Consider the following 26343-nt stretch of genomic DNA (forward strand, 5'->3'; position numbering starts at 1 on the left):
ACAAATGTTTAAATGAACAAGGAAAAAATGAAAACTCGCACCAACAAAAAATGTTATTGGCTTCAAGCGAAAAGCTTTAGAAATAATATACTAAGGTTATATCTGTAACCRTATCATCCTAAAATGTTTGAATAATAAAATACACAATATATACATAAATCCCGATAAAATATTTCTATCCCCTCCAAAATGCTCCTCAGATAATGTTTCTAGTCGCGCGAGCCACCTGGTCCAAAACAAATATTTTCAGACATAACTTTCTTGTCACACTTGGAACAAATGAGATTACAACACCATAAACTTCCTGTGAAGGAAGCTGGGATAAACAGCGACACATTTATTGCACCATTCTCTTCCAGTATGGCAATATAGTCGATCACATGACATTTTTATACACAGTGGAAAACCTGAGTGTGATTTATTTGGTTGTATAGAAGCATGGGRTTAAACATTGGAGGCTTGTAACTTTGAAGATTTGATTTAGACATTTACAGTATCATCAGATTCAGTATATCAGTGTTTGTTTGAAAATTAGGAGAGGCATAATAAGACTATACATTTCCACCATGAAGCTGCCAGAATGTGTGTAAACTATGCACCTGTTCAACAATTCCTGTGTAATAACAAGCCTATTCGATGATACAGTATGTCTGCACAATTTTCTTGGAAATTTCAGTCTTCATTTCAGAGCACTAAAGCCTCAACAAGCACTGTCCATATCCTGAGAGAAGATGAAAAGTAATTTCTCTTAATTCTCAATAGTTGTATCAATAAAACTGAAAAAYCAACCAAACCAAAGTAATACAAAAAAAGGCAAGGCAAGGTTCTCCAATATTGATTTCAAATAAAAGTCAATCAATGATGTATCTATCAGAAGAGCGATACCTCCAGCCCTTGCCGTTCTGATAGGAAACATGTAAAGATTTGGCTGTAACAGTAAAGAAAGTAGTATATAGTAGAGGAGACTGGATGGTTTTGAGTAGCTAGACTAGGCTCTGTAGGTCCTGAAGTGACAGCTGCTGCATCAGAATAGAGAGGTATTTGACTGAGGTCGGGCTCTTCAGGGCCTCCTGTACACCGGGGACACCTCTGATAACCTGCAACACACAAACACAACATGGTCAGGAAAAACCAAGGGTTGGGTTATCCTACAAAGCAGGTTTGAGGAGTTAGCGAGGTAACTTTGGTCAACTCTTGAGTTCAACTCGGGATAACCGGTCATTCAAAAGTGGCTCACCTTTTAGCCTGGTAAATTTATATGATAAACGAATCCATCAGAACTATAACMTGCTCTGGGGAAGAGCAACTCACGGCTAATGCCACWTACCCTGAATTAAATGACTGAGCCACGAGTTGAGGACCAATGAAATCAGATTCCCTCCTTCATTTGAGGAAGACAACTGATTAAATATTTTATTAAAATGTCTGTGTTAAAAAATAMTAATGTTAAAATATATCACATTACCCATTTAGTAATGACAGAAAGCATTTTAAACTTCACGCACAGTAACACTTTTGTATGACCAGAGTGGGGGAAAGGTGTTTGTGCATTGATAAGCAMACCAAAGCAAACCAAAGTCGGCATTAACAATAATAAAATACAGAAGGCACTTCGAAAATACTATTTCACGCCAAAGCTTGCTGAATTTGCAAGAGAAGGATTCTTTAATTTTGATTTCAGCACAAATGAAAATGTGGCACTGACTCGCCCATATATTGACGTTTCAGTATTAAGTCACTGAAGAGTTTGTCGTCCGACTAGCCATGTGCTACATGCACGCGCAGTTACAAGCCTGMTAGAGTTAGCAGCAGGCGGACGAGCAATATCCACCGTCATAGTACGGACGAAGCCAGATGAAATGCGAAGCWAACTGAAGCTGATTAGCTTTAGAAAACCCTGAGTAGATCTAGCTTGCGTCATAGGATTCCYCTCTGGATTCTATCAGATCGCACCTTGTCGGCTATGCACCCTTTGGGCTCCCGAGTGGCGCAGCGGTCTAAGTTTCAACTGAATCTTCTTGACTGCAATCCACTCTAAAGTGATGGGTCACCTTTTGCAACAAGGCAAATTACTTTAAAGTAAGGTCTGATAAGCTCTCGAGTGGCGCAGCGGTCTAGAGCCGTCACTACAGACCGTGGTTCGAGTCCAGGCTGTATCACAACTGGCCGTGATTGGGAGTCCCATAGGGCGGCACACAATTGGCCCAGCGTCGTCCGGGTTAGGGTTTGGCCGGGGTAGGCCGTCATTGTAAATAATAATTTGTTCTTAACCGACTTGCCTAGTTAAATAAATGTTAAATAATAAAAACATTAAAGGCAATGTTCCCACGTTTGCTGAGACCGCATTCCATAAATGATACATCTGTCGGCTCAATAGTAAATTACCTTTGGTGCTAGCAAGCAGACTAGATAGTGCTAGGTATCAACAGACAATCCAGAAGGGGCTGGAAACTAGTGAGCTTCGATTGGCCAACAGTAACGAGATGTCGCGGAGTATTTGCATAAAGTTCCACATTCCCCAACTTTGGTCCCGCCCTTTTCAAGTCCCTCGCCCACGTTCTTATTGCCCAACGGTACCCGAGCCCACTTCGCTTCTGTCATTGAAAATGAACGTGCTTCTGTTGTTTCATCGCCCCCAACGTGACATGTAGATCTCCTCAGGCATCTATAGTAAATATGTATATGATTTCTGGGTGGCAATATGACTAATCTCCTCAGCAGCACAATGCACATGTTTGTAAAGACTACAAAGCTGTGTGTTTAAGGGCACACTTTATTTTGTTTAGTCAGTAGGGATGAGTAAGGCATTCCAGATTATATATGTGCCTTTGGTGATGGGAAAAGTATCTCGGAAATAGGCTAACCAGAGGGCTGGTAAATATGTTTTAGGGATACAGGAGCACAGTGTGTATATGTCTCCTGGAGCGAAGCTGCTACCTGGGTCTAGTGTTGCATGWGGCCCATCCATTATTCACACGATTCACCTAACCACAACAACAGAGGCCYGACTAATTACACAGCTGCCATGCAGTAGGTAGGCCTCAACTGCAAATGATTCATGAGATGGATAGTTGGATAGTTGAMTGAAATGCTAATGGCTTGGTACTGTTCTATGGTCCTGCAGATATATTGTTAGTAAGTATAAAAATAATGGATAACACTTCRGATAAGTATGTATGCTTTATGATGTGCTTATAATGCAATGTAAGACTTGTCATAAGACTCATTTATCATTTCTTATAATAAACATCATTATGAGCCTGACTAAATACGAGACATTTTGAKTTAGTTGAAACCATACTGCAGCCAACAGCCAGGTACAACTTTCAATTATTTGTTGAGCACCTCACTCAATAAGGCATGTTCTTTACTATCTACTTATCAGATTGGATGAAGACAACATCTGTAGCCTAGATAAGGTGRTATCAACTCAAGAAAGCGTCATCTCCCATTTATTTAGACAGCTATAAATCAGAGCTGAAGTTATGTCCCTGGTCTCYTCTCTGGGGTGGTGTACACAGTGGATCAGTTAGGGACCGAATGGAATGTTTCCCAGGGCGTGTGTGTGTCGYCCCTGGCTGCTGCATCACGGATCTACAGAGGGTTAGGGTTGGGGGGGTAATCAGGTGGAGGAGATAAGGCCGAGAGGCGTCTGTGTGTACACAGACGGGAGCAGCACGGAACTGTCCCACACAGCGCCTGCTAGGCTCACGCCCTGCCACCGACCTGCCTGGGGAAGTAGTGCGCACACACACCACACACGCCATCTGGCACAGGTCAAACAATGCAAGGGCAAGCACACAATGCAGATTGGAGATGCCACACACACACACACCACACTGTATATTTCACAGGGCAACATAAAACACAAGGAAACCTTTGAATTRCTGAGCCTGTGGTTATGTGTATGCGTTTTTCATAATAATGAATATACAAATTMTAATTCTATGCATATCTTAATGAAATCATGAGTTTTAACAGGTTGGTATTCACTTTTGTGATGTTTAAAATGTACCAAAGAGAGCATCCAAAAGAACACACACACTGCAGTGCACCCTGGATACACACAAGTAGAGATAAATCACTAGGTTAAGTTTGTTGAGAGGGTGTTCCCCCAGGTAAAACAATGCTCCCTGATTTCCTCTGCTGATCCCTGACGGATCCTACTGAGGCACAGGCTCTCCAGCTGTTCCTGCAACAGCACATGACACACACACACACACACACACACACACACAGATAGAGGAGCACCATAACGATCATGGTCCCCTCTGGGCCTTTGTGAATGATGTTGGTGTTTGTGAACCTGCCATGGAAAAAAAAAGACTGTATAGTAAAAAAATGGCACAGGTCTTGAGAAGCTGAGACAAATTAGTACCGACATCGCACTGCCACCAGGCCTGACATCACACTGCCACCAGGCCTGACATCACACTGCCACCAGGCCTGACATCACACTGCCACCAGGCCTGACATCACACTGCACCCAGGCCTGACATCACACTGCCACCAGGCCTGACATCCACACTGCCACCAGGCCTGACAATCACACTGCCACCAGGCCTGACATCACACTGCCACCAGGCCTGACATCCACACTGCCAACCAGGCCTGACATCACACTGCCACCAGGCCTGACATCACACTGCCACCAGGCCTGACATCACACTCCACCAGGCCTGACCATCACACCTGCCAACCAGCCTGACATTCACCACTGCCACCAGGCCTGACATCACACTGCCACCAGGCCTGACATCACACTGCCACCAGGCCTGACATCACACTGCCACCAGGCCTGACATCACTGATTTTCCATGAAAGAAAAAACACAACAGTCTCTGTCCTTTACTTCAACTTGGCACTGAAAATCTCAAAATCATATTAGCCTAATGTCCAACCATATCAGAGACACCTCATCATATAGATTCAACAATTATAGGTGTTTATTTGACAGTTTGCAGTGTAAGCTCTGGGTGCTGTTCCAGCAGGCCTTAGTAGTAGCAGAGAATTCCTGGAAACAGGCCTCTCGCTGAAGGTGTGACTCAAGTGCCTCGCTATTAAATCAGAGCTACAGGAAGTCAATAGCACTCTGCCAATCACTACTTCCTGTTGACTGCACCTCAATCAGCCAATCACAGCCCAGCTAGTGCCCATGACAGGAACAGAGTTCACCTCTGGCAGTTTGGGGCTACCCTGAAAAGTTCACTCAGTTCGTTGAAGCCTTGTCGCCACATAACTTCTCCATAAATACCAGAGCATGTATTCATAGTGTCTCAGAGTAGTAGTTCTGATCTACGATCATGTGTGTCCTCGTCTCCCGTCCATGTAATCTTATTCACTATGATCAAAAAGCCAATACTGATTCTAGATCAGCACTTCAGATAAGACGGTTTATAACTACGGGACCATATAAATACTGACTGAAATAAGAGTGTAAAATTTCCAATTTCTCTCCCAGACACAGTATTGGATGTTTTTGTAGGAAATGGTGTGTTAAAACAGCAATCTGCAGTGTAATAGATCMATTTTTGGACTTATAAATTAACCATACATACCCATTGATTCTTGAAGAATATAACTTATAAATTGCATTATTAGCTTAGTTTAAATGTCATACCCCATCAGAACCCAAAATATAAGCTTGTTTCACTCCAATGTTAGTAAACAAGCATTTAGCTACACCCTCAGTAGCATCTGCTAAATATGTGTATGCGACCAATAAAATTTGATTTCAAATATAAACAAACACTGTATTGCCTCAAAACATGCTTGAAACTCTAGTCTAGGACACTCAGTCCTTGCATCCATAGTTCTGTCTATGAATTTGAGAAGAGTTACATTTCTCCAGGCCCATCCTTCAGCTTTTGACCAAAACAGAGGYGGGGAGGYATTTTTTATTGTTTCAATTAAGGATTGGCCCTTTAACTCTCAGAGTTGACATTGGCACTGACCTGAAGGTCCTGACCAGGTTGTTGAGGTCACTGGAGATGTCAGTCATGGTGAGACGCAGGGAGCCCACGATGTTTCTCAGGCTTCACACCACCAAGATGAGGAAAACCGGACATATAAATGCACACACATATACACAGAACTTGGTTTCATTTCTTAAGTTGCTGAGATGCGAAGTTCAACAAGCTATAAGACCGAGCTAGTACTTACCAATGCTTCTGCAATATTGCTGGTTGTCAACTATCAGCACATCAGTGACCACATTTTCATTGCATAAAACATTTTTTTGAACTTTGAAAACCGTAGCAGCATTTTCATACAGACACACACACACACCCTCTAGTGAGCTTCTCAACCGTTATGTGTTTCTGTATGAGGTGCTGGGCATGGGGGGGGTGGGGGTGGAGAGAGAGCGTGAGAGAAAGTGTGTGAAAGCAGGAGAAAGAGCGTGAAAGCAAGAGAGAGAGCGTAGATGGGAAAGGAGAGGAGACAAAGAGTGAGGGAAAGAAGTGAGATGAGACATAAAAAAAACATCTTCATGGTAAAAGCCAAACTCAAAAACAAGACCATCGTCATCATCACGCTTAACATCTCCAATGCTTATACATAGTGCCCCCATCTGGACACTGACGGTTACTACACCACACTTTTATCCCCCACTCACCTCTGAGTCTCAGGGCCCGTTTCCCTGACCCCTTTGTAGAACTCCCTTACACTCAGCCCCAGCTCCTCTGTATCCCTGCGTATTGTGTCGTAGTCTGGGGATGGAGCAGAGGGTCTCCATGGACCCCCTGGGGACCCGCCGTCCCCTCCATCCCCAACCCCTTCTACAACATCCTCCAGGTTATCTTCATCCAGTTCTTCTTCTTCCTCCTCCTTCTTCTTCGTTTCTACTGTTGTTTTATTAAAGTGGTCTGGGCCATATAGGAACTTCATAGTCTCCTCAGTCCACCATTCGTCGAAGGTCCTCCATAGGCCTTCAAGAAAGTTCAGTCAGACCGAGMCAGGTTTTGGAGTAGTTTTGTGGCCCTTGAGGAGCCCCTGGGCCCCCCTCCTGCTCATGCCCACCTGGCTGATCCTGAGGCCCGGCTGGGTAGGCTGTGCTGGGGTTGAGTCCCACTGAGGGTTGGGGGTTGGATCTTGATTCTGTACACTGCATTGTGCTGAGGGTTGTTAGTACAGAAGATGTAACCGTGACTGGATCTCTATCCTGCATTGTGACTTGGCTCAGTAGTGCTGCGGCATCCTCCATAGACCGGCCCTCTGGTGAGCCTCTCTCTTCCAGGAAAGGCTGCTGCTCACTGGGGTGGTTTGTATCTGTTGTGTGTTGTTGGGGTCCATCTATGTCATTGATTGTCTTTGTTGGTTCTTTCTGTGATTCTTCTGTATTCTCCTCCTTCTTGTCTTCAGCCTTGTTTGTTTGTTTTGGCATCTTTGTGTCCTTCCCTCCCGACCTTCTCTCCCTCTCCTCGTTCCCTCCCCTCCCCTTAGTTGGTGTGCTTGAGCAGACTTCCCCAGCGCACCCTGGGTCCCTGTTGCTGGGAGACCACGCTGGAAACAAAGTGCTGTTCTGTGTCGCTGTGACCGGCTGTGCAGGATCGTCTGGGGTTCTCTGGCGCCACAGAGTACAGAGGTTCCTCACATCCTCCTCTCCAGTGCTACCGCTACAGACAGACAGAGGGAATCAGGTGGAAGTCAGTCAGTCAAGCCACCAATCAATCAATAAATCAATGGATCTATAATTTAATTTGATGTATACAGTCTGTGAATTATTTAATTATTATGCCGTAATGATTGATGAATGGATTCGATAAATGGACAGTTGAATGACAGCTACACATCTTATCAATTAATCGAGACTGTATGAAATTGTAAAATAAAAAACGAATGTACATACCAATCTCCTTTATTCATTAAGTTTACATCTGGGGGGTTGCAAACAAAAAGAGGAAAACATGGTCATAAGAGGAGGAGAGTCAACATTTAGGTCATATCTGGACCTAAAGGAAAATGGCGGCCTACCTGTGCACGGCTATATCTGTGGTTAACCATGACTCATTGTAAAGTGAAACGGAACATAATTGCCTCTCGTGCTGCCTCAACCATTGAAGGCTCTTTGATATCTGCAGCTCAAAGGACTTGGAGGCTTTGTAGAAGAATTACTGCAGAAGGACTGGGTCAGTAAGGAAAAGRGCATTGTTTCAGTCTTATATCAGTCACGTTCTTCAATGGTGCTGGTCATAACACAACAGAATATCTGATTCTGTACACTTACCTTGCGTTCTGTAATGTCATTGACTTTATTGGTGTTGGTGGAAATGTTTAACTGTTGAGTGGGGACCTATGAAAATAAATATCAGAATAAGTTGGTTTTGACAAAACACTATTTACTCAAAGGCAAGTAAAAAAGGGAGGCCTTTCATAAATAAATGAAACGTTACCTAGCCCAGTTTATTTGAACAGACAGGATAGCCACACAGCTTCACAATAGATCTCTCCTCAACTGTCTTTGTAATTGGCAGAAGTGATCAAGCTTTCCTGCAAATCAAGGACAACATCATGAATACATGACAGATACCGCACACTACCTGAAATAGCGATGTGGTGCTCCTCGATCAACTGATATCTATTGACAGTAACTGTAAAATCTTTCCATGAGGTCATAGATCCTCTTCTAATACTCAAAAGTGGAACCGTTCCAAATCCGCATGTCACCATCTCAGCCACCAACCACAGATAAAAAGAGCAATCTTGTATTTGGATCAGTGTATTTGTAGACCTCAATCTCTATGGTACTCACACAGTCAACCAGGAAGTCCTCCACTACGCTATCCTCCAAGAGACACTCCACCACCTGCACAGGTCTCTTCTCCAGGTCCAGTTTCTCTCTCAGGGTCTCCCTCACTGCCTCTCTCCTGGGTGGCAGGGTTATACACACATAAGTACCAGAAAAACACTAGCCACAAACGTGAGACTAACAACATTGGTAAGAAAATTCATCCAAATATCAGAACGTTTTCAACCTCCACATATGGGGAACATTGATGCAAGCAGGGGGGTGAAAATAACTTCTTGCTTCCTCTGCAGAGGTCTGTGCTTTGACACTTTCCMCATCTGTCAAATAAGTGAAATTAGGTGTCCGTGCTCATGACAGAACGTAATAAGGAAGTTAGCTGTAACCTATACTGTAATTAAATATTAAAGGCTAACGTTCTATGGTTAGCTATGAAACATGTTGGCTAACTATATGTAAACACAACTGTAGCTGCAAGAATGATATCTCCGTTTTCATTACTTTTTGAGGACCTACAGAGACCCAACAATATCCAAACACAATGTTAATACTGGTCTGATGATGTCTTATAAAAACAAACCCTTTTTCATTGCTCCTTCTTCATGCTGGTCCAATGTTTTGTGCTAATTTCAACTTTGACCTGTGACGTATTAGATCTACGGCAATTCATCAGGGTCAACGCAGCCGAAACACTTCCGAATCCACGCGACTGACAGTGTCTCCGATAATTGACATGTAAGTAGCAATTCTTCTCATTAATTAAACCGATTAATACTTTAACTATGCCCTTATATTCTTATCCTATGTAGCTTTATGAAACGATTACACTTAGGATCTATTGTTGCCTCGATTTCTTGCCTCAAGGCAAGGCAGCCACAATAATGAAGTGATTTGATCATCATTATCAAATCACTAATGATGGAGTAAAACCAAGATACATTTCTGACATTACATCCATTATGTGTGCCACTCACTCACAGCAAATCAGCTGATGCTTACTAAATAGTCCTACTTTGCCTTGACTCTCTGTTTTGTGTGCCACGGTTTCATACATAAAACAAAACTGTGATGACTGCATTCGAAACGTGTTGTTTAATAACCCGTATTACTGAACACACATTTTTTTCCCTCACAGGAGTGTTTAGTGAAGAGATACCCTCTGTTGGAGTATAGCCGAGACAACGAGGATGGCTCTAGAACAACTGAGTGATATCGTCCAGAGATGTGTAAGTCATAAGAGTCCACATAAGGCAGGGGTGTAAAATTCCATTTAGGGCTTAGTGTCTGCTGGTTTTTGTTTTTTCCTTTCAATTAAGACCTAGACAACCAGGTGAGGAGAGTACCAAATTAATTAGTGACCTTAATGTATCAATCAAGTACAAGGGAGGAGCAAAAACACACAGACRCTCAGCCCTGCATGGAATGAGTTTGACACGTGTCCTATGGCAACTGAGTTCACCAGAGCATTGTGTTATGGCTGGTCTCGCTCACCAGACGTCCTCCCCAAGCTGGTCTCGCTCACCCAGACGTCCTCCCCAAGCTGGTCTCGCTCACCCAGACGTCCTCCCCAAGCTGGTCTCGCTCACCAGACGTCCTCCCCAAGCTGGTCTCGCTCACCAGACGTCCTCCCCAAGCTGGTCTCTGCTCATCCAGACTACGCCTCCCTCAAGCTGGTCCGCTCACTCAGTAGTCCTCGCCCAAGCTGGTCTCGTCACCCAGACTGCTCCTCCCTAAGCTGGTCTCGCTCACCAGACGTCCTCCCCAAGCTGGGTCTCGCGCTCACCAGACGTCTCTCCCCAAGCTGGTTCTCCTCAGACTCAGTCTCCTAGACGTTCCCGCTCCCTCCCAATGCGGTCTCGCTCACTGCCTCAGCCGACGCCCTCCCAAGCTGGTCTCCGCTCACCCAGACTCCTCTCCCAGCTGGTCTCCGCTCACCAGACGTCCTCCCCAAGCTGGTCTCGCTCACCCCAGACGCCCTCCCAAGCTGGTCTCCGCTCACCAGACGTCCTCCCCAAAGCTGGTCTCGCTCACTCAGACGCCTCCTCCCCAGATGCTCTGCTCACCAGACCTTCCCTCCCAAAGCTGGTCCCGGCTCCCAGACGTCCTCCCAACTGGTCTCGTCACCCAGACGCCTCCCAAGCTCTCCTCCTCACCAGACTTCCAAACTGTCTCTCCGCTCACCTCAGACGTCCCCGCCGAACTCCCGCCACCAGACAGTCCCCAAAGCTGGTTCGCCACCCGAGCGCCCTCCCCAAGCTGGTCCTCCGCTCACCAGACGCCTCCCCAAGCTGGTCTCGCTCACCCAGACGTCCTCCCCAAGCTGGTCCTCGCTCACCCAGACGCCCTCCCAAGCTGGTCTCACTCACCCGACGCCCTCCCCAAGCTGGTCTCGCTCACCCAGTCCGGCCCTCCCCAAGCCTGGTCTCCGCTCACCCAGACGTCCTCCCCAAGCTGTCTTCCGCTCACTACCTCAAGACTTCCTCCCAAAGCTGGGTCTCCGCTCACCCAGACGTCCTCCCAAAGCTCAGATGCTTCGTATAGCTTGTGCGCAGTAGCTTGGGGACGAGGTTAGTAAAGGACAGACCTACCAACCCCCCTTTCCATCTCCCTCTCTCTCTCTTTTTCTCTACCCCTTTCTCATGCAGCAAGCCATCCAGGATGACAACTATACGACTGAGGATTATTCCGTGTTCCAGATAGCTGGACGTACCTGTATAGAGGATGGAGAGAGTGCTCAGGTTCTGAGTATCGTCGTAGATGAGGAAAATAAGGTGAACTAAAGATTGAACCAGACATCTATACCAACTGTTTAGTAAAAAATAAATACAAGTTGTATTATCACATACACTGGATAGGTGCAGTGAAATGTGTTGAAAAAGAGTCGCTCGCTGTGCTGTTTTACAGGGTCAGTCAAAGTAGTACGGCGCCCCTGGAGCAAATTAGGGTGAAGTGCCTTGGACATCAACAGATGGTCATTTGGATGTGGTGTGCTGCTTCTCAGCTGAAAGGCTCTCTCTCTTAAAGTAGCCTATATATATACTTTATAGGGATGTATGGTTGGAACCTGAGGTTTTCCGAACCACATGATCTGACCAGGAAAACCTCTGGGTCATAATTATGGCATATGTTAGTTATTACATAGTGAAGTAATACTACTTCTCCCCCTGTTTTTCTGTAGAACATAGTGAGATGTATGGGCTGGAACCTGCTGGGTCCTCTGGTTCAGATTCTGCTGAAGAAGGAGGAAAATAATCTTCCTCACTGCCTCGCCATCCTCACACACCTGCTKGAGGTCTGTTTACATGTTCTAATTATTATACGTTATTACAAAGGTCTAATACTCTGCGTTTTGACCAATCATATCAGAACTTTACACATAAGCCCTTCTTCCGAGCTGATCTGATTGAAATGGGCTGCCTGTCTAAACGCAGCCATATTGCTGCTTTGGTTATAAAATGTAAATGTTTGCTAGTCTGGCCCCAGATCACCATAGGAGTTGGCAAGATATTACAAACAGATCTGAGATTAGGCTACATGTTTGCATGTCCAGACACGGAAGTGCATTGACACAGAAAAAAAACAAAAAAAACTTGTGTGTGATTGGTCAGGTTTGCAGTCCCAAGGAGCTACTGGTTGGCTTGCTGGAGCAGGTTGAGGAGGCCCACCCTGACTCTATCGCAGAGACCGTCATCCTCCTGCTGCAGCCACTACAGAAAGGTGAGGAACACCTTTCTGTAGTGGCTGAATGGAAAACCTTCAATATTGTTTGACATTCTTGACGAATAAGAAGTTTCTGTATCCTGTCCCTTTCCAATGCCTTAATGCCTACTCTCTGCTACCACTCTCTCAATCTACACATCCCTTATCACCTATCCACTCTCTTACCGCCTTCCCACCCACTTCCTCTACTGTCTCTCTCACTCACCCTAATGCCCTTTGCCCCTACTCACATTTCCCTGTCTACTCCCACCCTTTTCCCCACACTGACCCTCTCCCTTACTGTCCCCACCTCTCCACCCTCCCCCTCAGTGTTGTTGCGGCTGGGTGGCCGGAAGGCCTCCTCGGTGGGCATGGCTCTTTCCACTCTGCTGGGCCAGGTGGCCAGGCTGCCCGTGCCCCAGACCAAGGAGCAGGAGGAGGACGACGTGTTCTGCCTGTGCCGCTGCTGCTCGGCCCTGCTGGTCTTTGTCAGGCCCTTCGTGGAGGAGGCCAAGCAGAGCAGGACGCCCACGCCCAAAGAGGATGAGCTGAGGACTGAGCTGCTCAAGTTGTAGGTCTACATGTTTTATTGGGGAGCTATTGGGTTAAGTGAATGGGGGAAGCTTTGTTAACATGTGGATTGTTTTATTTGTATTTTTKTTTTTACATGGGGACAGATACAATACATCATCATACTGTAGCTTAGCAGATGAGCATTGGATTCTGATTGTTTAATAGTCACATGTACAGGGTTGCAGGTGTGATTGCAGGGTACAGTGAAATTCTTCGGCTCCGAGCTCCAACGTGAAAGTACGGTGCATTAAGTGTCTAGGTGCATGAACAGAGTGTGTCTATAGAGTGTGTGTGTGTGTGTGTGTTGTCACCCTAGCTGTATGAAGAGTCTTTGTGAGCCTCTTCTGGAGGTGCAGCTGAAGGATCCTGAAACCCTAGCAGAATCTCCCCTCAGGAACTTTGCCACAGAGATTCTGGTAAGATGCCGGCTCAGATTGTGACCATTGCTCCTCTCATAGCCTGGTTCCAGATCTGTTTGTGATGTATATCTAAATCCTATGGTCATTGACCAGACTATAGGAGACTGTTAGTTGTGGCTATATAGCACAAACAGCTCTGGAAACAGGCTAGCTCTTTTTATACTATTCATGAAGATTACATTTGACTTCCATTTAAGTGTTTACATTAGTCATTTTGCAGACGCTCTGGACTTACAGGAGCAATTAGAGTTAAGTGCCTTGCTCAAGGTCACATCAACATATTTTTTTACCTAGTCGGCTTGGGGATTCGATCCAGCGACCTTTCGGTTACTGACTCAACGCTCTTAACCGCTAGGGCTACCTGAGTTCTCATACAACTAGGTGAAACTTCATCCTGTATAGSGGTAACTAACTAATAAAGGGCTAACCCTCTCTATACTTTGGTTAACTCTGCTCCTCCTGTGTGAGTGTTTTTTTTTTTTTTGCAGGGCATCCTGTCGGACATCGGGGAGTCCCTCCCTGACCTACTGTCTCACAGCCTGCTGAGGAGGAGAGAGGTGCCTGGGTTCCTGGAGGAAGAGGTGTGCTACCCCAAAGAGTCTCTGGCCARCCTGGCCTACCTGCTGTTCGTCCAGCACATTGCCATGGATACTTTCCCCACAGTCTTTAGGTAGGGAAGAAAGACTGTGTTTTCAGTTCACATTACTCTGAAAGTACTGTTGCACCTGGCTAAGAAGTTTTTTATTCAATTTGTATTGTATGCCTCGGTGGTACTGGGGTTGGTTGGCTCTTAATGTAAGTGCTAAAACAGTGTTGATTGTCCTAACACTCTTTTCTTCTTTCAGCTCAGTGTTTGTTCTTCAGTGTAATATGGAATACATCAACCTCTTCTTGAGCAGGTACATATTCATTTACTTTTGACTTTCTTTTCCAATTTATGTAAATGACAAAGTATAGCATTTTATAGACTTCTGTAAAGTCTTGAAAATTGGTTTTGATTGTGTCTAAATCCAAACAATATATTTTGTGCTCTCTTTTTTCCCCCCCAGAACGGAAGAATCCAGGCTGCAGAAAGGACTGGTAAGGATCCTCTGTTTAAAAGTCGGAAGCAATTATGTACAAGTAACACTTTCTCATTGACCTTCTACGACTCTTAATTGCTTGTTTGTCCTTTACTAAGGACCTGTATGAAAAGAGCCTGGTTAGGGTTGAGGACAACAGTCTCCCAGTCCAGCTAATGGAGCTCAAATCCTTCTTCAGTGTCCCTCAGGTAAAACAAAACGTCCTATATTGATGTAATGCCGCAAATACTTGGGATAGCTTGTGTTTAATCAATCAGTAGAGAGGAATTGCTTCATCCCATCTCGCTGTGTGAATCACGATGACATTTTATCCTTCCTTTACATTTTAGAACTTGGTGAAAGTCATGACATTGTGTCCAATTCAACATTTGGTAAGTAACCTGTATACATATGTTTACTATGACTACTTTGTCCTTTGGAGGTTGGATTTATAACACACATATATATTACTAACATTAGCGGTCAAATGTTATTTTCTGTTCACAGAGGATTAAAGGACTAAAAGTGCTGCAATTGAGCATCGATAAATTTGACACGGAAGCCAAATACAAATTCTTCCAGTTAAGTTCACACCTGTAGAACAATATGGCCGCTCTCTTGTTCTGACACTTTTCTGTAAGATGCTCAGTCTTTTTCTGATAACTTTTCATATCATTTTAGGTGCATGCTGAAGACAAGTCACCATGCAGGAGTAGAGGGCTACATCATCAAGAACATCAAAAACCAGATCGACTTTGCCTTAAAGGTATGGCGCTCATGGTTTTGCGCCTTTTCAGATTTACATGGCTAGCAAATGTAAATTATTTGACATTTTTGGGCTAAAACTTCAAAAAAGTGAACTATACCTTTACCAATGGTGCTATATTACCTATGTAAATGTACATATCTCTCCTCGTCAGCCGGACAAGGGTAACGAGTGGTTCATGGGGGCACACCTGTTCCCTCTCCTGCGTCAGGTGCTGTGTCTCCCCCAGGGTCCTGAGACCGACCTCCTACAGAACCTGGACAGGTCAGTCCACTCCACCCCAACTACCAGTAGTTGACAGATGCAATGTTTTCCACCCACCATCCAGGCAATATTCACTACAATAATTGATCGATTCAAACAAGTTTTTCCCAGTGATCAGTAGTAGGGTGTAGTGAGACTAAACGCCTTTGTCTTTCTAACAGGGTGATGGAGTCTCTGAACCTGCTGCGCTATTTACTCATCAGAGACAAAGCGTGGAGGAACCAGGTAGCTACTCCCTTCTGCAATATCCATATTGCAGAAGGGATGCATGCAATGTTTATGAACACAAAAAGTGTAATTTTGATAGTGAGGATGACTGATGATGTTTACACTATTGCCTGGTCTTCTTTGGATTACTTGAATGCACACACTAATCATTCTCTGGTGTCCAGACGGGGATCTGGACTGAGCTGTATAAGATTGAGGACTACTACATGAAGCCACTACGCATGGGGTTGAACATGTCCAAAGCCCACTACGAGGCTGAGCTCCAGAACACCAAAGACAACAGCAAGAAGACCAATGCTAAAGGTGAGACACAACCACTTAGTCTCGTCTAGTGCCAGCTGGTATTCTTCCTAACCTCAGCAAAAAAAGAAACGTCCCTTTTTCAGGACCATGTCTTTCAAAGATAATTCGTAAAAATCCAAATAACTTCACAGATCTTCATTGTAAAGGGTTTACACTGTTTCCCATGCTTGTTCAATGAACCATAAACAATTAATGAACATGCACCTGTGGAACGGTCGTTAAGACACTAACAGCTTACAGACGGTAGGCAATTAAGGTCACAGTTATGAAAACTTAGGACACTAAGGAGGCCTTTCTACTGACTCTGAAAAACACCAAAAGAAAGATGCCCAGGGTCCCTGCTCATCTGCGTGAACGTGCCTTAGGCATGCTGCAAGGAGGCATGAGGACTGCAGATGTGGCCAGGGCAATAAATTGCCATGTCCGTACTGTGAGACGCCTAAGACAGCGCTACAGGAAAACAGGACGGACAGCTGATCGTCCTCGCAGTGGCAGACCACGTGTAACAACACCTGCACAGGATCGGTACATTCGGACATCACACCTGCGGGACAGGTACAGGATGGCAACAACTGCCCGGGTTACACCAGGAATGCACAATCCCTCCATCAGTGCTCAGACTGTCCGCAATAGGCTGAGAGAGGCTGGACTGAGGGCTTGTAGGCCTGTTGTAAGGCAGGTCCTCACCTGACATCACCAGCAACAACTTCGCCTACGGGCACAAACCCACCGTAGCTAGACCAGGCAGGACTGGCAAAAAGTGCTCTTCACTGACAAGTCATGGTTTGTCTCACCGGGGGTGATGGTCGGATTCGCATTTATCGTCAAAGGAAGGAGCGTTACACCGAGGCCTGTACTCTGGAGCGGGATCGATTTGGAGGTGGAGGGTCCGTCATGGCCTGGGGCGGTTTGTCACAGCATCATCGCAGGCAATCTCAAAGCTGTACGTTACAGGAAAGACATCCTCTTCCCTCATGTGGTACCCTTCCTGCAGGCTCATCCTGACATGACCCTCCAGCATGACAATGCCACCAGCCATATTGCTCGTTCTGTGCGTGATTTCCTGCAAGACAGGAATGTCAGTGTTCTGCCATGGCCAGCGAAGAGCCCGGATCTCAATCCCATTGAGCACATCTGGGACCTGTTGGATCGGAGGGTGAGGGCTAGGSCMATTCCCCCCCAAGAAATGTCTGGGGACTTGCAGGTACCTTGGTGGAAGAGTGAGGTAACATCTCACAGCAAGAACTGGCAAATCTGGTGCAGTCCATGAGGAGATGCACTGCAGTATTTAATGCAGCTGGTGGCCACACCAGATACTGTTACTTTTGATTTTGACCCCCCCTTTGTTCAGGGACACATTATTCAATTTCTGTTAGTCATGGCTGTGGAACTTGTTCAGTTAACTTATGTTCTTACAAATATTTACACGTTAAGTTTGCTGAAAATAAACGCAGTTGAGTGAGAGGACAGTTCTTTTTTTGCCGAGTTTACTTCTGTGGTGTCTATTTTGGCTCCCTGGCGTCTTAGGGAATGAATTGGCTTTAGATCCATGTTTTCTTCATGTGATAGTAACTTCTGTTTGTCTTAGCAGAGTCCCAGATCCAGGAGTCAGTGTGCTCTTTGACAGTAGGGAACGAGAAGATGCCAAACATGACGCCAGAGATGCAGCTTCAGGTAAAACATTTCGATACATCTGTATACAAATATTGTTTGTTGGGTAATTTGAGAATTAGCATGATTTATACATTTCTGCCTACTTTGTATATAAATGTATTTTTAATATCATGCTTGCCATTTGTCATTGTAGGTTCTGCACTCGGCACTGCACACGTTTGACATGATGGAGAGCGTCTTGGCGAGAATAGAGGAAATCATCGAAGTGAAAGAGAAACCCTGAGCAGCAGTAGAACCGGGTTACAATTTCACTGTTGTATTGAGGCCTCATAATTGAACTCCCTCCCTGTTGCCTAGATAAGGGAACAGGTGATCGATAGAAAAGCGAATTGGGTCATTAAGCGGATCACTTGTTTCTGGTGAACTTTCTTTGGATTCTGACAATGTGTTTTTTTTTTTTTTTTGGCATCGTTACCTAAATATGTCAGGTTCAGGCATAATGACACCAAGACCAGCTTCTTGAATAGCTGTAATAAGAAAGCATGTTGAGTCTTCAACTCTACCAGACTAAATGCTCAATGCAGTTATTTAAAATGATTGTCTGCCATTTATTTAGTTTACTCAAATGCCACTAAGTTAGATCATGTTGATGGATCTTTGTTAGACAGTTAATAAACTCAAGCCTTTCTAACCATGCTGTGCAAATGGTCTTCATCAGTTCCCAAGAGTGCTTTAATACATTTTATTCTGAGAATGTAAGTACAATTTTATATTTAACAAGTCAATCATAAATTAAATGGTAACAAGGAACAATTCAAGTAAACAGCACATCTACACATTTGAAATTCATACACTCCTTGGCAAAGACGAATGAAAACCGTAATCTCAGAGGTCAGTAAAAAGTGGATGCTGCAGTGCCTGTGTAGCTGTGATGCGTTTGGCTGGATTCAGGTCCAGCAGTCTATCCAGCAGGTCGTAGGCCTCGTCAGGCACCCTGTCCCATCCCCTCTCATCCTGGGCCTCAGGCTCTGCTAGGGTCTGGTCCTCCTCTGGGTGGTGCTGTCTGGAGGGCTCCCCAGGGGGATGAGTGGAGATGGGGGAGTCATGGGTGTGGTGGTGGCGTGTGGTAGTGTCTCTGTGGGGATGTGGTGTGGCCTCATCGTCCGGGGATGGTCTCCTTCCTCTGAGGGTTTCACACAAGGTCCTCAGGTCCTGCCGGGGGAGCTCGCGGCTGCACACCACTGATTTACCTATGGTTGAATAATGGTCATGTTATGGTCAGACTGCTGTACTTTACTCTGGGCTTACTGTTTTTAATATTACCAGTGGCATCCTGCCCWTACTCTTGTAATTCGACTCAATTAAAGCATTTTAAATAGTTTAGCTTTTTTTGTAAATGGCTTTTTATAAAGTTATGAACTAAGCTACATTATTAATTGGAGCCTCTTATTGCTGTTTTTTAAGTGACATGACTAAGAGGAAATTAGATTATCCAAACAATTACATTGATATCAGTAACAGGTCTTAGGTAGGCCCATTATGACATCATCAAGATACGGGACTTTCCTTCTATGACGTAGGTGAAGTGATGTCACAGTGACAACTTTGCAAATACAATGGCTTGTGACTCAATCTGGTGCTCAGTGTTGCTTCAACAAGCAACAACCAAGATGTATTTGTGGCCTCCAAGCATCCTAGTGCACAGAAGAGTCTGAAGAGCAACAACAAAAATACCATGGAGGAAGGAGAGGAAATGATATGACAGACAAAAAGGTCTGTACGAAGATTGAAGAGCAGTTGAGGGTCCAAGGAGATGTGAGAGACTTCGTCTGAGTTGGTTGGGGGCACCTGGGGTGTGGCCTTGCAGAAAAGGGGGCAGAGTGGTAGAGTTGACCACACCCTCGTCCCCTCCAGGGAGGACATGAAAAAGAAAATCAATAATCCGACAGACCACTTCTTCTAGATGGATGGGAGGCTTCCCGGCCCTGGGGCTACCTGCACTCTTTCATCCAGCATGAACTGACACTGTTTCTCTGGCTCTTCAGATGCAGTGTCTCCTTCCTGCTGGGGAAGACCCTATTGGCTGTCCACATGGCAGCATTGTAAATGTTTTTATGCATGATATTTAGCATCGAAATCACAGTGCAACTTGGGTAATTTCCCTAGCAACGTTCCGACATTGCTATGTTTCACCTTGGTTACTTTAGCTGTACACCGGTACAGATAACCATTTGTAGTAGTTGTGGTCAGTATAGTCTGCCTGGCACTAAATCAGAAAAAAAAACAATGGCTGACTGGGTTGGGAAAGAAACATCTGCAGTTCTTCGGTTTCAGGACGAATTATAAAGGTGAGCCAGCAGACCYGATCGAAGTCACTTGCAGAATATGCGATAATCAGGGCAAAGGATGGACAGACTACAAACATCAACATTTACAAGTTCGCTAAGCTGAGTTTCCAATTGCATCTTATTTGAAAGACACAGGCTAAAATATTTCCGTACTAATTTTGTTAGGCTACTTTTAGATTTTGTAACGTGTAGGGCTACATTTAGTACAGTTACATATCCCTTTTTCCTATTTGTTTTTAGCCTAAGCCAATGTTTATTCATTTTTAAGTGTTAAATAATACATTGGTTATCTGATTGTATATTTAGGATTTTTACAGTTCGATAGGCAAAAGGCTTAGCCTAAGCCAATGTTCATTAAAGTGTTAAAGAATGTTATAAACTGGATGGGTCGAGCCCTGAATGCTAATTGGCTGACAGCCGTGGTATATTAGAGCGAATACCACGGGTATGACAAAACATGTATTTTTACTGCTCCAATTACATTGGTAACCAGTTTATAATAGCAATAAGGCTCCTCGTTGCGTCATGCCGAAGAACAACCCGTAGCGTGGTATGTTGGCCATATACCACACCCCCCCCCCCGGGGCTTATTGCTTAATTATAGGCTAAATAATACATTTGTTTTATCTGATTGTTGTTGACTTTTATATGTACAATTTGTAAGCTATTCAAAATAAAGTTGTTTGCGAGACAATTCTGACAGATTCATCATTAAATTAATTTTTTGTTCCCATTTATTGAAAATGCTGCTGGGGGAGCTATGCCCGATTGCCCAATTCAAGGACATGAATAAACACTGGCAATATTATAAAATGTTAGTTTATAAGTTTAACTTGTCAAAGTAACATTTACTGCAACTTTTATTGACAGTACCCTAGTGTAGGCCTATATTATTGGCTGTTTGTTTTACAAGGAGGGATTTTCCGACGGCACAATTTATTTTGCCAACACTTTGGTAAAGTAAAACAAAAACGAAATGTGGACTTCCTGTTCTGGACTTCCTGTTCGATTAGTCGACTTCCTATTTGATTAGTATATCTTGCAATTGTTTGTTCTCTCTCTCATTATTACTATACTATGTTTTTATTCAGGCTATTCTGAGATGGAACTCTGTTAGGACTATAGATTCCTTCCATGTTTGATCAAAAAAATAATAGGATATGCCTAGGTCAAAAAGTCATTCAAATCAAAAGGGAATTGGGGAGAAAAACAGACAAATATATTTAAAAAGGGAAGATTTTAAAACAACAAGCCAGACAACGACAACAAGACCCATGATCATCAGACGGAGGAGGAAAACACGTTGGACCCCATGTGACATGTTCAGCTGCTTTGGTGCTCTCCTCTCTTTCTACAACCCACATTGTTCACTTGCATTATGTTAATAGTCAAACTACCACATACGTATTAAACATTTAGGCTATGGGGAATAGGGCATTTGGCATGTTGCCCTGCTTTGTGCTCACTGAGCTGTCATGCGTTGCCAGATTCCAGCGGTAAAGTCAAGTTCAACTATGCTAAACCATCGTTTGTGACATCAAGATGTCGTCACCACCGACAATGGCTGTCAAACATGGTCGAKAAGACGAATACACACCGAACGTCTTGGCAGCCTGGATGGTTTCTCTGGAGCCTCGGATGGTCATGATCTGTGTGAGGGCGATGAGGTCGTCACTGGCTTTGAAGAAGGGGTACCTGCCACTCAGCAGGGAGAGCAGGATCACACCAGCTGACCAAATGTCTATGGCTGCAGGGAGACAGGAGTGAAAAATAAACAAGTTGACATGTACTGTGAAATATGATTRAGAACACATTCTTATTTACAATGCAGAGAGCAATATTGCAGTGGAGAGGAGTATTAGTAGAGATGCGAGGTGTAGTACTGCTGAGGATGGTGTCTGTTAGTCTTACCTGTTCCCTGGTTGGGACACTTGGTCAGGACCTCTGGTGCTCTGAAGCCAGGGGTTCCGGCCCTGGGGGCCACCTGCTGTTTCCTGGACATACAGATGTTACAGACTCTGTCGGTGGAGTAGCAGCTGCAGGTGAAGCCCAGGTTGACCGCAGCAGGGGTCATCCTCTGGTTGGGTCTCTGGTTGCTGACAGGGGTCCTGACAGGTACTGGGCGCCGGTGGGCAGAGACAAACTTGCGTGTGGCAGGGTTGTCTGTTTTGGTGAGCTTCACCAGCTGCCCCAACATAGACGCAAAGGATTGTTATGATCGGAAGAAAGTCTTTCCAAAGAAAATCTACAGTTCATCGTCTGGTTAGTTACTGCTGGAGTGCAGTCTAATTGAATATCCAGAAACATGTATTTGTTGGTGACAACTCCAAAAGACTAAAACAGAGTTACTGCTAGATAAGAGAGAACTGAAAAGTACACCAAACTTGTGCGGCAATATGTCTGTCAATCAAATGTGTTCAATACACACTGGACAACAGAGTAGCTATGGATTGAATGTAAGAGGAGAGAAGGCAAGCATTTCCTACCTCCATCTTGGGGTCAGTGGTTTTGGTGGGGACGGGGGTAAAGCTATTCAGGTTCCTCTCTCCAAACACGGCCCGCGGTGCTTTACACAGACCTGAGAACTCCTGGTTTAAATTTAAAATAAATAAATAAACGAAGTCACATCATGTCACTAACGAACGCCGCAGACAAAGTACATACAGCAAATATACTACATGCCACCGTATACATTATAACATCCCTGAAGTGTGTTTTCAGCTCAAAACGTCTTCAGAGTATCACAACACTGTATGGTCCAATAACTACAAGGTCAATGAGTTAATAAAAACTAAGCCTATAGACAAATACCATAACACCACTGTAACCAAATGAAGTGCTAGAGATAGATCCAGTGMAGACAACCTTGGTGTGTTTAGAGCGGGTGGTGGAGGTGAATGTGGAGATCGAGACCCTCTTATCTGGTGGTTTTGAGGAAGTGGAAGAAGAGGTRGAGGAGGAAGAGTGAGGCGCTAAGGTCCTGGGGTGTGAAAGTGAATGTAGAGGTGGGGCTAGGGAGGTTGGTGCCCGTTTCCCCTGTGATGTCTCCGGTTTCCCCGTGGAGCCCCCACTCTTTTGGGTCTTCTGCTTCACCACCTTCAACAGCTCGATCTGGGTGTCGGTCGTGCCCTGTGCCAGCCCAAAGTCCACCAGGGCAAACCTGCAAACCACCATGAAAACAATATATGGTAGGAATACGCACACCCCTACAAAATGTGGGGRAGTTGCAGGTAGCAAAGATTTAAGSGGTTTATAAATGCTTGAATTTTGGAATAGAGACCATTCAAGACAGGAGATTAATCATCTCAGTCCAAAATGTGGACGTCAGACCAGAAGACAGGATCTCTGGACCTGACTAACTGAGTCAAGTATTCCAGAGTGTCATATAGAGCTGAAGGTTAGCTCCAGTGATACAGAGGTATTCCGTACTCACATCTTCTCCTGGCGGTTGTAAAGGAAGTTGGTGGGCTTGATGTCACGGTGGATGATGCCAAACTGGTGGATGTGTCGGAGGGCTTTCAGCAGGTGGTAGATATACTGACGCACCTCCTCGAAACTCAGCAGGCCAATGATATCCTGATAGGAGAAAGATTTCCATCACTTTGCTAGTGTTATGCCACAAACAAGGTATAAACACACAAACCAGGCAACCAACTACACAGTATTGACTCACCACAAAGGTTTGATGCTCCATATAAGGCATAACAATCACACAGTGATCATCCTTTCTGAAGCAGTAGGTCACGCCCATGACGTTTTCTTTTCCACTTAAAGAGGGAAGAAAAACATTGAGAACAWTGTGTTGTCTAAACCTGGGGTCTCCAACTTTTTCTAGCATGAGAGATACTTTTAAAAACTCAAACATGTCGCAAGCTCCTTTTTCTAGCTTTCAAATAGTCMCATTCTTCTCCTCTCCCCCAGGAACATTAGTGTATAAGAGAAAGTAGTGCACTGTTTTTACTGCCAATATACCTGGTAAAATAATGGTTAATAAACAACTAAGGGGGGCCCTATAAAATCTGTGCAATCGAMTTGTTGGAGACTCCTGTTCTAAACTGTAAACTAATGCAGTGCAATCCTTTCATGCATCTGTTGAGAGAATGTTCCTCTACAAGTGGATCAGTCAATGAAAATATTAGTGCTTGTGGTAATATTGTTCCTACACCCAGAGCATGTAAAGTGTGAGACTTACCCAGCCACAGTGAGGCACTGGAGCTCTGCAGCGATCCTCACAGGGTGACTGGTAGGGATGAGGTGCTTCAGGGCAAACTTCTCTTTCGTCCCATTGGCCATCAGAGCCTCACCCAGGTACACTGAACTGAAAGTACCTACATAAAACAAAGTATTTTGTTGTTWTGCCATCAACAACAGATATAGGATAACCCTTTAATTGTTAATTGCCAAACTGTGGCTAACCTGCAGTTGTCTGCATATGAAGACAGAGTACTACTACATACCTTCACCAATTTTGTCTAAAATGTGGAAAACTGTGGAGAGCTGAGGAACAGCTTCGTAGAGGTACTCAATGTCATTCTCCACATCCACTGGAGAAAAATAGAGAGTTACCATACAGAAGGCATAACATAATTGGTAAAGACAATATCACCGAAACAATGCCCCTACTTCCTGTTGGACGATCAAACTCACTTGATAGTTTTCTCCTTCCAAAGTGCTTGTCGGCTTTGACTTGACTTTCTCTGCTGTTGCCGTCATCGCAGACAGAGGGAATGACTTCCATTTTTTCTGAGGATCYAGAAATACAGATGAGCATTTAAACCAGTAAAAATTGACACATGATGAATGTGATGAAATTATAACATGTAATTGGGAAATTTAAGTTGACTAAAGTTAATATTTAGTTTAGAGTGATCAACATAATGTTTAGCATATGTCGAGTTTCTGTAATACACATCTTCCTGTGTTCTGTTTGTGACTGTCAAGATGCGGGTTGACTAGAGGCACAATGACCAAGTACACACGGATTATTCTGCAGAGCAACTGTCAGCTAACCAAGTTACTGTGCATGGGATAGCTGGCAAGTTAGCTGACTTTTAGCAATCTGCTAACTCTGGTTTGACAAGCTAACTATGTTGAAACAAGGTTTTTAATAAGGAAACAAGCAGATACAAAAAAAGGTACTTTATGCTGATATTACTCAATTGTATACTATTCAAACAACACAGAACAACTAGCTACAAGCTCAACTAGCTAGCTTCTAGTTTGGAGAATGTACACTGAACAAAAATATAACCGGGACATGTAAAGTGCTGGTCCCATGTTTCATGAGCTAAAAKAAAAGATCCCAGAACTTTTCCATACACACAAAAAGCTTATTTCTCGCAAATGTTTTGCMCAAATTTGTTTACATCCCTTAGTGAGCATTTTATCCTTTGTCAAGATAATCCATCCACCTGACAGGTGTGGCTAATCAAGAAGCTGATTAAACAGCATGATCATTGCACAGGTGCACCTTGCGCTGTGGACAATAAAAGGCCACTAAAATGTGCAATTCTGTCACGMAACACAATGCCACAAATGTCTCAAGTTGAGAGAGCGTGCAATTGGCATGCTGACTGCAGGAMTGTCCACCAGAGCTGTTTCCTGAGAATTTTTGGATAATAAGCTGGCTCCAATGTTATTTTAGAGAATTTGGCAGTACGTCCAACTGGCCTCACTACCGCAGACCATGTATAACCACGCCAGCCAAGGCCCTTCACCTGCAGGTTCGTCAGAGGGGGAAGGYGGGTGCTGGAGTGTATTTCAGCCTGTAATAAAGCGAGGAAAAACTCGTTGGCTGGGCCTGGCTCCCAAATGAGTGGGCCGATGCCCTCCCTGGCCCTACCATGTACGTGCCACTGCCCAGTCATGTGAAATCCATAGATTAGGGCCAAATTAATTTATTTCAATTGACCAATTTCCTCATGAACTGTAAATCAGAAAAATCTTTGAAATTGTTGCGTTTATATTTTTGTTCAGTATATATTATAAGACAAATTTGAACTACCAAGCTACTTGCTGATTAGCTAACTTAGTTGACGTCTAGGTTCAAAATATATCCCATCGTCAACCTAGGCTAACGAGCTGAGCTAGCCAGCAAAGTTCTTTGCAAATCGAATTGACGTTACAAAACTTTAATTTACCTTTATCGTACAAATCACTTGTAAAGGATAGCCGATGAGACTAATTGAATACTCTCTGAGACAAATGAAATAAAAAAATTAAAAAAAGATATCCTGGAATATTACAAAGCAGAACTTTATAAAAGACAAGCAAATCCAGAAGTGCTCTCCCCTCTCCTTTTCCGCAAACAACAAACTCCGCG

The 26343-nt window shown here is 44.3% G+C and overlaps 3 protein-coding genes across 8 annotated transcripts; 1 reads left to right on the top strand and 2 right to left on the bottom strand.

The window, feature by feature from the left end:
• Positions 1 to 301: 301 nt before the first annotated feature.
• On the bottom strand, positions 302 to 9431 carry LOC111978884 (putative RNA polymerase II subunit B1 CTD phosphatase rpap2). 4 transcript variants are annotated; one of them, XR_011481602.1, is made up of 9 exons: positions 9327 to 9431; positions 8753 to 8867; positions 8394 to 8490; positions 8228 to 8293; positions 8038 to 8125; positions 7850 to 7877; positions 6163 to 7616; positions 5955 to 6035; positions 302 to 1097 (listed from the first exon to the last, which is right to left on the bottom strand). XR_011481602.1 is itself a non-coding variant. In XM_070448978.1 (9 exons), exons 7-9 carry the CDS (start codon positions 6886 to 6888, stop codon positions 1061 to 1063), a joined length of 390 nt encoding a protein of 129 aa, XP_070305079.1. In that variant the 5' UTR covers positions 6889 to 7616; positions 7850 to 7877; positions 8038 to 8125; positions 8228 to 8293; positions 8394 to 8490; positions 8753 to 8867; positions 9327 to 9430; the 3' UTR covers positions 302 to 1060. The 4 variants fall into 4 exon arrangements, 1 of the variants encoding a protein (XP_070305079.1); XM_070448978.1 differs by having other exon boundaries at positions 6617 to 7616; positions 9327 to 9430; XR_011481604.1 differs by having other exon boundaries at positions 5955 to 7616; positions 8038 to 8114.
• On the top strand, positions 9377 to 18367 carry glmna (glomulin, FKBP associated protein a). 2 transcript variants are annotated; one of them, XM_024009121.2, is made up of 19 exons: positions 9377 to 9481; positions 9882 to 9972; positions 11392 to 11517; positions 11925 to 12038; positions 12355 to 12463; positions 12776 to 13016; positions 13335 to 13434; positions 13926 to 14107; positions 14283 to 14336; positions 14487 to 14517; positions 14618 to 14707; positions 14849 to 14890; positions 15006 to 15079; positions 15180 to 15264; positions 15419 to 15528; positions 15690 to 15753; positions 15921 to 16059; positions 17648 to 17733; positions 17867 to 18367. In XM_024009121.2, exons 2-19 carry the CDS (start codon positions 9934 to 9936, stop codon positions 17954 to 17956), a joined length of 1776 nt encoding a protein of 591 aa, XP_023864889.1. In that variant the 5' UTR covers positions 9377 to 9481; positions 9882 to 9933; the 3' UTR covers positions 17957 to 18367. The 2 variants fall into 2 exon arrangements, with proteins under 2 accessions (XP_023864889.1, XP_023864890.1); XM_024009122.2 differs by having other exon boundaries at positions 17651 to 17733.
• A 20-nt stretch (positions 18368 to 18387) lies between these two features.
• Positions 18388 to 26343, bottom strand: cdc7 (cell division cycle 7 homolog (S. cerevisiae)). Of its 2 annotated transcripts, none has more exons than XM_024009123.2 (11): positions 26162 to 26343; positions 24669 to 24764; positions 24479 to 24565; positions 24214 to 24349; positions 23695 to 23788; positions 23455 to 23597; positions 22887 to 23181; positions 22508 to 22609; positions 21933 to 22206; positions 21619 to 21768; positions 18388 to 18923 (listed from the first exon to the last, which is right to left on the bottom strand). In XM_024009123.2, exons 2-11 carry the CDS (start codon positions 24757 to 24759, stop codon positions 18559 to 18561), a joined length of 1737 nt encoding a protein of 578 aa, XP_023864891.1. In that variant the 5' UTR covers positions 24760 to 24764; positions 26162 to 26343; the 3' UTR covers positions 18388 to 18558. The 2 variants fall into 2 exon arrangements, with proteins under 2 accessions (XP_023864891.1, XP_070305078.1); XM_070448977.1 differs by lacking the exon at positions 26162 to 26343 and adding an exon at positions 25739 to 25757.

This window comes from Salvelinus sp. IW2-2015, linkage group LG19 (assembly GCF_002910315.2).
Source record: "Salvelinus sp. IW2-2015 linkage group LG19, ASM291031v2, whole genome shotgun sequence".
Classification (NCBI taxonomy): Eukaryota; Metazoa; Chordata; class Actinopteri; order Salmoniformes; family Salmonidae; genus Salvelinus; species Salvelinus sp. IW2-2015.